We start from the raw sequence: 15,771 nt of genomic DNA on the forward strand, positions 1-15,771 counted from the left end.
AGATGCTCAAGCCGAGAAGTTTGGTGGGAAAAGGCACCTCCTTCAGCCCTCTGTTTGCTTTGTTCCTGCCTTTGTCACTGACTGGACTGAAAGAATATTTCTGCAGTAGAGTCCTTGCTTAATGCAATCCCATATGGGTGCCCACACAATGGCAATACTGCTGCTGCTTTTGGTGAAATCAGCATAAAACTGAATCATCAGCAAGCATCAATTGTGCTGCCAAAACAGGACTGGGTAGTGGCATTAAATAATGCAATATTGCAATACGCCTGCAGATTTAGTAATGGGTCATTCACTGAGGCCACAGACGAAACCTGTGGCAGGGCCAGGAACAGAAGAAATCAGAGCTCGATTGTCTCCTTGAGTCAAGGGTTAACATTTTATACAGATGAGAGTAAACAGCCACACACCACTGCTTAGCTCAGTCAGCCTGAAGGACACAATAACAACAAATATGGTTTTACTCACAGGAGGCTGAATGACAATCAATGGCACTACAGCTTTGGAGTATCCAATTGAAGTCCTTGAAAAATCAAGTGGGTGCACAGGAAGATAGGCTACTATGCCATCATAGGATGAAGTTAGGACCATGTTATGAATTTCTTGGATTTTCAACTACAGTGTTGAAAAATTTTCAAGAGAAAATGAGCTTTTTATTTTGAAAACAGAACACCACATCTTTAGAAGGTGGAACAGCAGAGCACAAATTGAAGCCGGTTTTGGTTTTTAGAATTTTTCTTTTCAAGATAAAAGAAGAAATGTACAGTTCCAAGATAAAAGAAGAAATGTACAGTTCCTCAAGCCAGGAAAACAAAGCAGCCAAACAAACCACCCACACACAAAGACTACTCCAGGTATTTTCTAATTTCATTGCTGTTATCCATGCTTGTCTTTCATATATACAAGAAAAACATTCCAGGAAAGAAATTCCAAGGAGAAAACCCAGACTTAAAGCTTCTCAATGAGAAGTTCGTATGAAACTTTGGAATCCAACTAAAAAATCTAAACTGAAACCAAGAGAAGGTTAATCCAAACTAAAGATATTTCCCCAGTTTTGTATTTTTCCCTTCATGCCTGCTGAAGACCTCCAAATCACTACTCTATACTACTCATATGAGGCTTTCAGAAGAGTGTAAAGAACACTTCTTCTAAGAACATATCTTCTAAGTAAGTCAAAGCCTCTCTTGGTATCTGTAGGGTTTTGGCTTTGTTCCTAAAGTCTCAAAAGATCAGGACTTGTAGGTTGAAATAGCTGGGTAGCCAAAACAGAGATCTCTCTTCAATGCTTATCTGCATTGATATAAGAGGCAAGAAGAAGGAAAGAATTGTCACCAAGATCCATGGGACAAACTTCCAGGTCTTCCCTTATTTCGACCCACACAATGTGTATGATAGAGATTGGCATTTCCAGAGGCATTCTCAGCACAAATATCAAACACCTTGATATAATTTTTCCTTAAGCCCAGTGACTAGAAGTTCTCAATACACTTCCAAAGGATTTTCTTAAACGCAGACATCTAGAACAAAAAGATATATAGCAATAGTTACAGAGCTCCTTAAAATAATTCTGAGCTTTTTCCACTTGCCAGTTTTCCAAAGTGCATCTGTTCTGAAGTGTGTTTTCTGTTGTGGGATTGCACCTGAACCTGACCTGTGCAGACAGCAGCTGAGCACGACAGTGCACTTTGGAGCAGGGAATAGCAGTGAGTCAATGTGTCTCTAAGCAGTCTGCACCCTCCTTAGGGGTCAAGTGGTAGCTCAGAGCGAGCTGCTAAATGGTTGTTTGTATAATCTCTGCAGGCAAGCAGAGTGGGGTATCTACAGCCAAAGAAGGGATGAAAACAGCTGTAGTTGATAACAAACACTGCCAGAAGGTCACCACCACCTGGAGGGTGGCTGTTTCAAACCAAAAAGCTGTCGAGCTCAGGCGTCTCTGCTCATATTTAGAGCGTTTAATTATAGCTCATATTTTTAGCATTAGCAAAAACACATCGAAAAAAATAAAGTGTTTTGCTCTTCTTTTGGGATCTCACCTGTTAAAACATAAATATGAACCTATAAGGTCTTTCTTTTGGAAATGGCACTGCAACTTTAAGCATCATTATATAATCATGGGTCAGACATAGAATTATTCTAGTTGCATACCATAGGTTCAAGCACACTGTTATAAACGGGAGATATTCACTTCATTTTTAAAAGTTCACACAGAGAAAATGTAATTTGAAGAGTTACAAGCTCAAAAAACATTCAGCTCTTTCCAGTTCTCAGCACCTTCTCTTTTGTCCTGCAACAGCTTCATTATTTTCTTATTCTTTGCAGTACACGGCAGTCTTTTTGAGTGAAAAGAAACCCTTCCACATTAGTCACAACAGGAAAACGAATTTTGCTTTGCAGCTGGTGAATGAAGATTATCAGAACTTTTATTCACACACAGAAGATAACAATGTAATAGCTGAGGAACACTGATGAAATGCTGTGTTTACTCTAATTTATCAGTTTTGCAAGCTGTGACTTGTACTCAAAAGAGCTACCCAATTCATGACTGCAGTAGTTCTGTTTGGTAAATTTTGTGCCTTAAATTCAACTAAAATCCAACAGATACCCGGGGGGCACATGTAGTGTTATACTTAATACTCATTTGATGCTTTGTGGAGCCATTTTATGATAGAAAAAGCAAGAGAAGACAGGGCTTTGTGCCACTTCAAAAGACAATATGTTCAGACAAAATAACCACATTTCTTTAGATACCAAGTTTGCTTGAGGTCTGAGAAAAGCAACTCAATAAAATGTCCTAACCATAATTTCTGCAGCTAAACTCCACAAAGGAATAGAGTCTTATTAAGTGCTGTGCCTTGGTGTTTAAATCAGTCATTTGCAAGGTTTAGCCAAATCTGGAATTACTAATATGGTGGTATTTCGCTAAAACACAATATCAGTCTGTGTCTCTGCATCAGCTTCTCATCATCTAACTAGAGGAATAAATTATGGAGGAAACTAAAAGCAGAATCTTGTCCCTTTTCTTGCCTTATTTTATTTTTAGTTGCTATTAATTCAAGGAGTTAAAGCCTTCTTAAATAAAGCCTAAAATACATTAGCTAGATTTAACTTATTAGGGTTTTGACAACAAGTCATGTTGTTATTTACTGCAGCATTGAAAGACCCGTTTGACTTTTTAATCTTGCATAAGAATTTTCAGGGATGTGGCAACATGAATTTTCTATATAAGGCAAATAGACTCTGCATCGCAAACATATTTGACACTTTCAAATGCAGTTTACAGCCTTAAACAGACATTCTGCTTCTCCCATCCACCCACCATCATCCAAGCCTATAGTCACCAAAGTTTCAGAATTAAGAGTGGGAGTATTACTAATCCACCAGGTAAGGGCAGAGTTTAGTGACCTGCTTGTTTGTATGTCCACATATATGACAGGTTATGGACACACATCCTTATTCCTGTCTGTGAGTCTCTCCAGGAGTGCCCTCCTAACTTCCCTGCCCAAACCAACAACAACAACTGACCTGGGGTCTAACAGTGAATGTTAAGTAAGAGCCAGGAACAGCAGAGAAGGCACATATGCAAATTGGAGAGGTAAAGTAAAGGAGGAAATAAGGGATAGGCTGAACAGAGGAAGCACTGGAGAAAAAGAAATTCTGGGCAGATCCTTAGGAGGTACTCAATTCCTGTCAAAAACTAAGGGGGCCGGTACCTAATTATCTCAAGGATCTTGACCTTAGAGTCTCACAAACTCTTCCTGAACTCATAAACGGAGGCAAAAAAGGAGACAGAAGACACTACCATCCTGGTCCCTGGCAACACTCCCAGCTTTAATCAGCAGAGGGCAAATCAACTTCCTACACATGTTTATTAGATCAATGGAAGAACAGGGAGCAACATTCAGAACTGTCAATTTCCTTTCCCTAGTTTTAAACTCTGGTTTATGCTTCCCGTATTTCCTTATGCTTGAGCTGCAGTGATAATTCACCTGGCACTACTTAAAACCCAAACCATTTCTTCTGCAAAGAGAGGTGTCTGGCTGCATGCTAAATCACCTCTCATTTCTCCTGCTTTCAGTGAAGTTTGGATGAGGTCATTTATAGAGGTTCTTTCCAATCAACATTTCTAAGATTCTGTGATTACTTTGATGCGTTCTTATGATGTGAGATGACCCATTCCTATCTGCACTCCCTTTTTTTATGAATAACTGAAGACAGTAGAAGAAAACTCATCAGACTACAGGACAACTAGTTCTCATCTAATAACAGAAACTTTATTAACTCATGGAGCCCTGTGCTGTCCCTCCTGGTGAACAAAAGCAGTCAAGAAACAGCTAGTGTTTGCATGCAGAATGTGGATTAGTTTGAGAGCATCTTCATTTTTCTGGCTCAGCACACAAAGTTTTTATTCCAATTGCACAGGAAAGTAATAGTTGCTAATGCAAAAAATGGTGCAATCTAGTATCAGTAAGATTTATACATCAGATCTACTCAGATTAGGCAATCATAGACAGCAAATGAAACCTCTGTTTTAGGAAGCTGCCTCCAACACAAGGAGCATCAGCCTGAGGTTCAAGTCCCGGCTCTGTGATGATGATGCTGTTCCTCTGTCCCTGCAGATGTACCTGACACGAGGAAGCAACAAAAACACTTTCAATACAAAACCTCTCACTTCATAACCAGATCTTGCAATCCTCTGAAAGTTTCTCTCATATAGTCTCTATTCCCTCTCTCTCTGTCTCCTCACTTCCAACACCTTTACAGGGCTATGATCTTCAAGCACTGAAAAGACATACCCTTAATGCTGAAAAATTAAAGGCCTGCATGTCTGGAACTCACGTGGGGGTTGATGCATATAGTAAAGAGTGCAAAACACCAGGGCTTTGAGGAGGTGGTGCAACAGTTTCCTCTGTAATACGTACATACACACAAAATTAGACCCGCAAGTGCATTTTCTAGGTCAACTTCTTCTCCCTCCTCTGCTCTCACCTCCTCCCTTGAGTTTTCTTAATTGTTCTGGGAAGGAATACATGTTTCAAAATGTATCACCAAACTTTATCTTACGAAAACATATTGTCCTGGTTATATCCCAAACTACTGTGTCTGGAATATTAGACCTCAGTTAATTTTACCAGTGCAAAAATGGCCTATGCTTTCTTGTGCTATCTAGTGCTTAGTTCCTACACAGCTAATTTATTGTCTTTCTTAAGCTAAGGACCAGGAACCTAAGCAGAAAGACTGACACAGACAAGGGAAAGAACCAAGTAGGAAAAGTATATTTTACAGGTACAGTGCAAAACACTGCTGCAAGAACACTGAAAAGACCTTCCCTCACAGCTCTGCAGATTGTTGTGTCCTGAATTCCATGCAGCTCTACAGCACTTTGCTTAATTTATTGTAGACTGAAGAATCTGGGATATAATGCACAGTTTGAGAGCCACATGGCCCTCTGAACTGGGCTGAATGTCCCTCCCAGTGATCAGCCTAACCACAGTTCCTGAACACTCACAAGATTTGCATGATGCAGTTACTGATTTTGCCTCCTTGCAACAGGTGTACGTTCATCTGCTTTTCAGCTTCCTTCCTCGTGTATCATCATCCTATGACTATTTTTACATAATCTTTGCAAAATAAAAATTCAGCCAGAGCTCTGGAAATCGCTTCTTCCCTTCAGCAATTTTATATAATAAATTAGACTATAGTAGTACTATCTTGGATGGGTGGCGATAAGAGCCTGTCAGCACTTTCTTTTCAAATCCACTTCTGCAGGGACTTGCAAATCATCTACAACAATCTGATATAGGGAAAAAGAGGGGATTTGAAACCTCAGACCTGGAGGAAGAACCTAAAATAAAGGATGAATAATAGTATTTCAAGGTATACCTGAAAGAAAGAGTGTGGAAAGAGGGACTCAGGAAAAAAAAAAGGGAGATACTTTGATTTTCACTAATGTCATTCCATTTTCACTTATATCCTCCTTGTCTTTGCCTAACCATGGCTTCATGTCGGTCCTTAAACCAATTGTATTTATATGGCTCATTTCAATTCAGTGCTGTTTACACACAATAACTATTAATTCTCAATATTCCTCTGAGGCAGGTATTACCAACCTGATTTTCTAGAAGGAGACGCAAGGCACAAATTTCCTCAGGCCACAACAGGAATTCTTTGTGAGAGCCAGGAATAGAAAGAAGGAGTTCCCATTCCCTGTCCTAAATCAAGGTCACAGAACTGTCTCTGGCTCAGGCTATTTTCTCAGTTCCATGGAGGTGACTATCTTTTATGGAACTATGTTTTACACAGACTGGGATTTCCCTGGGATGTGTACAAAGTTCAAGTCATCTCACTGCCAGCTGACAGTATCTCTGATAAACAGGATAAGGGCCAGGGCTAACACAGTTTAACAATATACTGTTCACAGGGCATTGTTATAAGCCTTACAAGGTGGTAGGCAAGAGTGCATTACTCATTTAAATGCCTTTCTTATCTATGAAGCCTTTTAATTCTCTGAATTTAAACTCCTCTTCCTACTTGAAGTACCTGTGGCTGGTAAAGGTTAAGTGGTTAAGTAGCTAAGATGGGAAGTATTAGGGGGCGGAGAACCTTTCTGTGCTGGATGCAGGATCTCTGAATTCAGCACAAGTTTCTTAAAGTTTTGGGCTCAGACCTCTAACCCAGCATACTTGGGTACATTTCAGGTGGACTGTCACATGTGTGGTGGTTGCAGGTCCAGATGAGCCCAGCCTAACCAGGCTGCTATGGTTACTTTAAATCTGACCAATGGTTACATTTTTCAGGATCAGAGAGGTAGAACCATGATTGAGCCCTTGTGCTACATCAACTATGCTAAATGCACCAGTTTCTCAGCATGACCCTCGGTTCTCAGGCCAAGTGGTTGGGAGAGGCCCACATCCATATTGCTACTAAAGTAGCATCTTTAATAAATGAACACACAGTGTGTTTCACACACTCAAACATCACCAAAAGGCAAAGGGCAAGGGTGGGAGGTGTTTGAAGACAGAGGGAAGAGGTTTGCCTATAGGCTGCAACTAATCTGCCCTGATTCAGTCTCATCCATACCCCCTCTTGGAAGAAGTTCCTGGAGTGAACAATCCTTCAAGCCACATCTACAAATTGTCTTGGAAAGAGCTTGAGATCATCACAAAATTCAGCCCAGGGAAATATCTAACAATTTTTCAACATGGAAAGTCAGGAATTGAGTACTTGAGTATAATCATTAGTCCTCCTTTACTTAGAAATATAGGTATGTTCTCAATATTTGCAGCTGGTCCAAGGCCTGAAGTTACAAGCCTGTTTCCACAGCTCACATCCTGCAAGTAAGTGATGTGTCTACATTCCTTCTCAGGCAACTGTGTCAGCACAGGCTCTTTACCACATCAGACACATCTACAGAGCCTCCAGGTGATTCACTGTGTGGACTTTGGTGCTGACAGCACCTTATGACTTTCTGAACATTCATATTTAGCATATTTCATCTTAATTACACTGAACAGCTGTCAGCATGTCCTAAAGGAAATCTCCCCAAAACAATCTGTCAGGATTCTCAGAATCAAGGTTCCTGAAACATCAGTTTAAGGAATAAATGAAAACCTGCCCTATTTACCAAGAGTCAGCCTCCCAGAAAACCTGCTTTTCTGGCTTCGTGGGGATCATTTGAGTAGCTAATGGGTGCAATTCCTCACTGAAGTTGGGTGAAGATTTTTACTTCCAAATTTTTACTTCCCTTTTGCTTCTCAGAACACTCAAGAGCCAAGTGACTCAAAAGAATAGCTCAAACTGCCTCAATACTTCATCAGATCATTCTGTGCCATCTCTCCTGGGATTACAGATCATTAACTTCTACAGGGAGTCAGAGGAATTCCCATCAGTAATCTTTCTTCTCATTGAGGTTTCCATCACATTCAGTACAACCCCCAGCTAGGCTTTCTTGAAAAATCCTGTCCTTCATGTTTATTAATACTATGGCAAATGCTTAAAGCTGAAGGAAGCACAATCAGAAAAGTGAAAGCAATAAATATATATATTTTATAATGAGAATATTTTTGACACCTACACTGGAAACATAAAAGCTACTTTTCAAAGATCAGGAGAACTGTTCCGTGACAGTTTTCAGTTCTATTGCTATTATCACTTAAATATATTTATATAACACTTCTTTATCACCATTCTCTTCTATGACATCTCTTACAGCTAAGATGAATGTCTATATATATCCCTCTCTTAGTCAATAATTAGTTTGCAAAATCAAGCAGCTCATGTAGCGGAGCACCAAGTCATTTATATTTGAAAGTACCTCATTTTATGTAATTATTATGTATAATTTGAAGCAAAAATACACTAAAAAAATTTAAGTTCTGAGAAAACTCTGAACTTCTTCCATGTGTTCAGTAACCCTTAGCTATGTTCCCTCTGCCCTACTTTTTCCATAGGTAAATTTTATCGCAGTACTTCAGAACCACAACAATCAGCTCCTCTTTATTGCTAGCTGAAAAAAGAAACCCGTTTCCCACTATGGCTAAATGGTCAAAGGTACAGTCCAGAGGGCATTCACAGTGTGCTTTAGCTCCAGGTGAATTATAAGTAATTTGGAGTGGTGAATATTGGACTCCACTGCTGCACTACCAGAGAATGTTCTTGTGATGACAGAAGCATGACAACAAGATAGGGCTAGAACTAGATGATACTTTAAGGTCCCCTCCAGCAGAAACCATCCTATGATTCTACGACAGCAAGCACTGTGAGCCATCCAGCCCAGCATCCAGCTGCTGGTGGCAGCTAAAAAGATATCCAGGCAAAATGTGGTGAAAAAGCCACTGATTCAAAACAACATCGGGATTGGGGATCTCACCTTCAAGAGAACTTTCTTTCAGTGTATAAAACTTTTTTAAAACCAAAATAAGACTCCTTAATTTTAAAAAGCCACTTTCAGCATTGCTTTCTTAATTTATATTGTCTTAGGGTATCTCCCACCAGCCACCCATTTCTGTCACAGTGTACAGGGAGCTTGTGGGCTTGACAGTGGCAGAAAGAGAAACACAGTACTCTCATACAAACACAAATATTTTTAACAACTGATCTTGATGCTTTTTGAGAAATGCCTCAGCATTTCCCTCCAAGATGCTGGCCAGTGCCAGTGGGTGACAGCTGGCAAGTGAACTCACTCAATAAGAGAAAATGGTAACGCTTGCATTCCTGACCAGTGATCCAGTAACTCCTGTGTGACTGAGGGCATGAGCCCAAAATCTCTGAAGATTCACTATACAACTTTTTTGCCATTTACAATGTAGCCAGACCTCACCAGCTTCCTTTTCAGCTTGCCTCCTCAGGACCCTTGCCCAGGCTACTGCCTTGTCATCCTACCCCTAAGTTGCTGTCTCTGCATTGTCTTGCCTCTTGTCATTTTTTTCCACCTGCCCCACCTGAACCTTCCTGCTGCTGCCTCCTACATCTCCTTAGGCTTCTGCCATCCTGGGTTTCCTGTAATATCAATTCTGCAGCACCCGTGCTGAGTTCAAGTTCAGAAACTCAGGATCATGTACAAAGTCACAGTCTTCTCTGATACCAGAGTTCCTCTCAGGGCTCCTCAGTGGTGGAGAATAAAAAGTTCTGAAGAGTAGGACCACTTTATACATTTTTTAATACTGAGAGGAGTTCCAGACAGCCCCAAACTGCTACTTGCTACTCAGAAGATCTCGGACTGGTGGTCTTTGAGTAAAATGTGTAGTTGTTCTTTTCCCACAGTCATTGATGGTGAGTGGGAACTGCTGGAGAGCTATTACTACTTCCTCAGACAGAAGTGGCAAAGTGCAAGGGGTTAGTGAATGCCTGACAGAAATAAAAAGATACAGCCAGGTAAATTTGCTTGGGCTTACACCCCACATCTAGCTTGCATAAATGCAATGCCTGAGAAGAAAACTCTCCTTTCCTTGAGCGTTGTGCACTAATGCACAAATCCTCTGTGACTCAAGTGATCATGCTCAGAGACTCTTGCCAATGGCAATGCTGCATCTCTTCTGCAGCTCCTTCTATTGCTGAGCACTTTTATTTAAACACCACAGTAGCCTCACAAGAATTATTTGTGGAAGTAGGTTTCTCAGCACCGCTGTCAATGTTATGCATAGCAAGTGGCAGCAATGTTCCAGCTGACTTACTCTGCTGATTGTCCATGAATAGGCAGCAAACTCTTTCAGAGGGTTCTGGAACCCTATACAATATAGACCTAACCAGTCTCTACAGATGGATCACAGAAGTCAGCATGACCATAGATATATTGTATTTTTACATCTCTCCAGTTCTGGCCCCCAAAAAAATCAGAAATTAAATACATCAGTGGAGCAGAGGTTAGGTACACATCAGCAAGCAGCATGAATGGATCCACAGAATGAAGAGCTGATAAGAAGGGCTCAATCACAGCATCACACCTGTGTTTTGGGTTTTCCTTTGAAATAGTGTTAATCTGCTTGTATAAGCTGAATACATGTAAGATTTTGCAGAATACTTGGTGTGTTTCTGCTTAGTTTCATCAAAAAGGCATCCTGTTTTCACATCCCAAGCTTACTCTGTAATGCAAAAAACTCCGACTACATGGGCAGGGCTGGGAGATTGTCAAAAAAATAATTTGGAATTTGAGTGAATGTTCTATCTAGTTGCATCCATTGCACTTCAGTTCTGTGGGTACATCAAGAAGCTAAAGCATGCAAGGCCTTAAACAGGTCTCCTATGGATCATACCTAGTTGGAGAAGTACTTTCCTGTGATCTCAAACTGCTGCTCCTTACACTAGCCAGATCTAAATTATGACGATACAGAGAATATTCTCAATTAAGAACTAAGTGACACACCAGAGTTTCTTAAAAAGACTAATAATACCAGTGCAGAAAACTACTAGTTTTCTAACAGTTTGATAATTATAAAAATAATAATTAGGAATGTCAAGATATTCAGTAATACTACTTAATGTTTGTCTTAATAATAAAACCTTCTGCATTCCAATAACTTTTCAAAACATAGAAGTTCTGGTAGTTGAAGAAACAAGTGGGTTTACTTGCATCCTCAACCTTGGATAGTGGAATATGTCACTATTTGGCTGCTTCAGCTAAAACTGAGAAATAGTAGGAAAAAGTCCTACCAAAACCAGCTGTTTTGCTGGAGGACCGCTTGTAAAAATTGTGCTAGTAGGAAAGAAAGGAGACAGGGAAGAGAGGTAAGTATATCTTATCCCTTTAAAAAGAAATTAAATTATGCTAGGACAGATATAAAAATAAACCTAAATCAAAAGGAAAGTAGGATTAATCAAAATAGTTGGTCAAGGTCAACAAACAGAAAAGTCAATGGAATCTCCTCGATATCTATTTTCAATATATAGAAGTAAAAGAGGCAAGGCAGAATAACACTTCCATCTGAGAGTCAGAACTGTGACCAAAATATAATTTAAGAAACATGTCAGTCACCCTGAAATCCCTTCCCAGCACTCTTAATAAGAGCAAAATGAACAGGATATTGAGAGGCAGGAGATAACTCTTCTGCGATACTGAACAAACAATTCAGCAAAGTGAGTAAGCATATATTGACATTTTAGCACGCATTTAAGTTTCAGCATCTTCAGTGAGAATCTGCTATCTGCCAGTGCGCTCCTCTCAATGGAGATCCACGAACAGGGGCCTGTCTCACACACAAGCCTTCCTTCAGTCTGTGGACATGAATCTGTCCAGCAGCTGGGGAGCTTCTTATGGACTCTGGGGAGAGGCAGTCATGTGCCAACCCTGCAGGATTGTGAACAAGACAGTTCTCTGCACAGCACCTCATGGCACCTGAGGGCTGTGTTTTACAACCTGCTTATCCTGTTTCTGCTTCAGCTCTGTACTGCTGGGATGGGAACACGGGTACTTCCCTACTAGAAACTGAACAAGTCTTCAAATGTGTTAAAGTGCGATCGTGACAATTCAGGAAGACACTGACCTGTCTTTCAAATTAAACTTCTCTGAATTCTTTGCAGTTTCAAAGTCAAGGATCACAAAACTAGACATGACTAAAAGGAAAGGTCCAGGACAACTACCAAAATCCAGGAAATCAAGCTGACAAGCAAAGCTTCCCACAGGCACAGTAAAAGCTCCTCCACTGACCTTCTTTGCAACATATGGTTTGGTAAGATGTGCACCCTCTTCATGCCCCACCACACTAACACCCTGGCACCACCTGCTAGGAATGAGAAGACTGTAAAACTATTGCATGGGGAACAGATAAAATGGGTGTGATGGTTCTGAGGTGGTGCATTTCTCTCACTCACTGCTCTGACCATAGGAAAAAGAAGACTGTATGAAACACAAAACTAAAAGCTGCAAATCAAAAGTGTAAGCAATACTGTTACTTGCCCTGTCCTTTTGAAAGGAGTCAGTTTTTTAGCACTAGGAAATATTTGGCTGTACTTTGAATTCCTCTGTTGTCTATTCCACTTTCTAGATATTGTATTCTGAGGAACTATTTCCTCCTCTGTCACCCAGAATATAAAGTGTCATTTCAGGATATTACACTCTTTCCTGAGTTCAAGAACCATGTGATTCTAGAAGTCATAATATTATGAGCATGCCTAGATCCATGACTTCATGCCATATGACTAAAACATCTAAAAAGAAACAGTCTTTCCTCTTATTCACACTTCTTTGGCTGTTAACAATGGATCTGCAACCATAAATCTAGAAATATAAGTGTCCAGAGCAAAAAGTCATGAATTCATATAGAGGCTGCAGAACAAACAAAAATGGGAAAAAGCTCTTTGAAGTGAGGAGATTTCTGTACATTTACCAGTGTAACTCGTGCATGCTTGATGGCGGTACCAAAGGGTACTAATTGAACATGTGTTGAACCAGTCCAAGATAAATAAGTTCACTTGAGCTCCTTCTCATCTCCCTAAAAATGATCACTATCCCACACATCCACATTTCATTTGAGAAGCAGTTCATACACCACCACAAGAAGATAAAACATTGACTGTGACTAATGTAATGAGCCTGAAGCACTAAAGAAATATGGGGGGGGAAAAAAGTTTACAAATTATGTTTTTTGTTCTCTTGCTTCCTCCTAACAGGATCTGAAAATCTTGAAAGAACTTAAGTGCGTCAAAGAATATCCTTTGAAAATCATGCTTACAGGCAGGAATACAAATTGGATACTAGTCCCTAGGCCACTGGCCTACCTTTGTAGAAGAGTGGCTTCTATTTAATTTCCCCTAACAATTCCCCTTTATGAATTTGAATTTAACATTTGAAAACACGAGGACTTAAGGTTTGAAAGTTAAAATAAAAAAAAAATCTTATAAAAAAAGCAATTTAAAAAAGCTTCTGATCTGACAAACTCTTAATGCTATTTATATCACTAGTGGCATCATGACACAGCAATTAAATTATAACCCTTTCACTAATAGAACATATTTTTTACCTATTTAAAACAGAAAGGAAGAAACAAGAAACTTTAGTTCAAGAAATCCTCAAGTAACTCAACATATAGGTAGGCCATAGTTAGAGGAAAAGCAGAAGGTACACAATTTGCATTTGACTATAACCAAGTTTGAGTTAAGTTATTACACAAAGTAATACATGAGCTGTCATTAACTTCTAGCTGATATACGTTTAGGCGGCATTGGGTCATCCATAACCTAGTCCATAAAGACTTTTCATTTTATTTAGGCTACTCTGTCACATAGGAACTCACAAAGCATACTCTGTTCCCTAGTTTGTGGACTGTATAACTAAAATTTTATTTTTGCAGCTTAGCTATTTTTGAGCATTAGCAAAGTTCAAGTCTGAAGTTAATGATTTTAAGTAATTACTGACACTACTTTTTTTATATAACTGTTCATTTCCTACTCTATTTAGACATAGAGGAACAGTTTTAATATCAACCAATATTTAAGGAGAGCAGGAAAAGGAATGGGACAAAATATGTAACCCCCTCTGTAAAATCATTATGATTGATCCAATGATCCAAGAACCAAACTTTTTCCCCAAAGACAATAAGTTTTAAAAACATGCCATGAGTTCTGAATTATTCAGTAAAATTGCAAACATTGGTTATACTCAAACATCAAGCCAGAATGTAAGGGGGGGGGGGGGGGCAAATATAGAATATAGCCCAATCCAACACCATTGTTAAAAAAATTGGGATGGGGTTGCATTACACAGCCAGGAAAAAACTTCTCTGGCTAACTGCGCCACCTTATGATTTAAATTTAAATGGAAAATTAAATGATTGTCCAGTCCCTAGAAGAAAACACTTAAAGATATTCCTCTAGACCTAAAAATGGGATCAGGAGCTTACTTTATTCTTTCTTACAGAAAAGAGCAAGCTTGTATACTTCAGTATTGCTCTTCTGGTTAAAAACCATGTCAGCAAAATAAATGGAAAAAAATACATTCAGTCTTTCTGGATTGTGTTTTTGTAATAACAGTATACACATCCAAATCAATAAAGCCGGGCAAATAGCAGAGTAGTGGTTCAGCAATCTTAGCACTGTTAGCTAAGTATACAATCAACTCTAAAACAAATGCTTCATAATCCGTAATTCTCCCGTGTAAATCTCTGCTCGTATATCCCTGGGAAATAAGAAAGCTTTACTTCTGATTTTTTTTTCTCTAACGTTTAAAGCATGCCGGCTGTAAGCCCTAATTTATAGCCAACAGATCGCAATTTGCACTGAAATCTCTAGTCAGACACAAAATTAAACAGCACAGATATTCAAAGGAGTTACAGCATGCATTTAAATACATTAACCACATCCTACCTTGCATCCAAACATCAACGATAAAGTGTTGTTGGTGCATGCAACTTTGCAGTGGCAAATCATTGGTGTAAAGCAGTCAGGATTTTTAACAATAGGGCACATTCCTTTAGTGCTGCAGTAGTGGCAGCCTACTGAAGGCTGAAAACAAGTAGCTAACACAGCACATGGAGTGGCAACATATGCTGCTCAACAGCTAGCTTTCCTCTTGCTGGTCAGAAGCAGCCTGCTTGAATCTCTACCTGGGTCCCATTCAGCCATCCCCTTCTTTGTTGGTGAATCAACGATGCAACAACGATCACGGATCTCAGGATTTCCCTTCCTCTGGGAAATTAGTTTTTACATCGGGGAAAAAAAAAAAAAAAGAAAAAAAGGAAAAAAAAGAGAGAGAAATGGAAATGAGGGGGACTAGCAGGTGTGGCAGTATTAGCATGTAAAAGGATGTAAACGCCTACTCATAACAATCACATAAGATTGTCATGCTAGCTGAAGTAGGCTGAAATTATTCCATCGGAAGAAAAATACTGCAGCTCCTGATTTGGTAAAAAGCCAGTGAGCTGCTGCAATACATAGTCATAGTGTGGAGAGAAGAGGAAAAAAAATGACTTATCTAAGAAGCCAGGATGCTCAGCCTTTATCAATAGGTATTCCAGTAAGGATTCCCTTCCCAGCGCCTCCCCGTGAAAAAGAATCAAATCAGTCGCAACTCCAGAGAAGCGATGACCTTTGCTTTCCTCAAATAGATGAATCTCAGCAGGAAACAAACTGTACTCAGAGCTGAAAATCACAGATGCTGGGAGTTTGTAATAAGAGAAATACAAGCAACATTTATCCAATCCTGGCTTGCCACATGGGAGCTTTCTCCAGGCACAAATTTACAAACAGACAGGTTGAAGGATTGCAAGAGACACTGAATAAAGATATGAAGTTACACGGAAAATGCACCAGCATGAAGCTAAAAAGTCAAGCCTCTTTAAACTC

General features: G+C 39.6%; 1 protein-coding gene across 5 annotated transcripts in view; it reads right to left on the bottom strand.

Moving 5' to 3' along the window:
• Nucleotides 1-15,771, bottom strand: part of DLG2 (discs large MAGUK scaffold protein 2) — a gene marked incomplete at its 5' end in the record, with an annotated part of 981,693 nt that overhangs the window by 599,066 nt on the left and 366,856 nt on the right. The window contains one exon of one of the 5 annotated variants that reach the window (XM_084227142.1): nucleotides 14,797-14,895. The exons of the other annotated variants lie outside the window; for them this stretch is intronic. Coding sequence (XP_084083268.1) covers nucleotides 14,797-14,895 — 99 coding nt within the window. Of the gene's footprint in view, nucleotides 1-14,796; nucleotides 14,896-15,771 lie in introns of those variants that run through there. 5 annotated transcript variants of the gene reach the window in all.

Source organism: Fringilla coelebs (genome assembly GCF_963513975.1).
Source record: "Fringilla coelebs genome assembly, chromosome: 2".
NCBI classification, from domain to species: domain Eukaryota; kingdom Metazoa; phylum Chordata; class Aves; order Passeriformes; family Fringillidae; genus Fringilla; species Fringilla coelebs.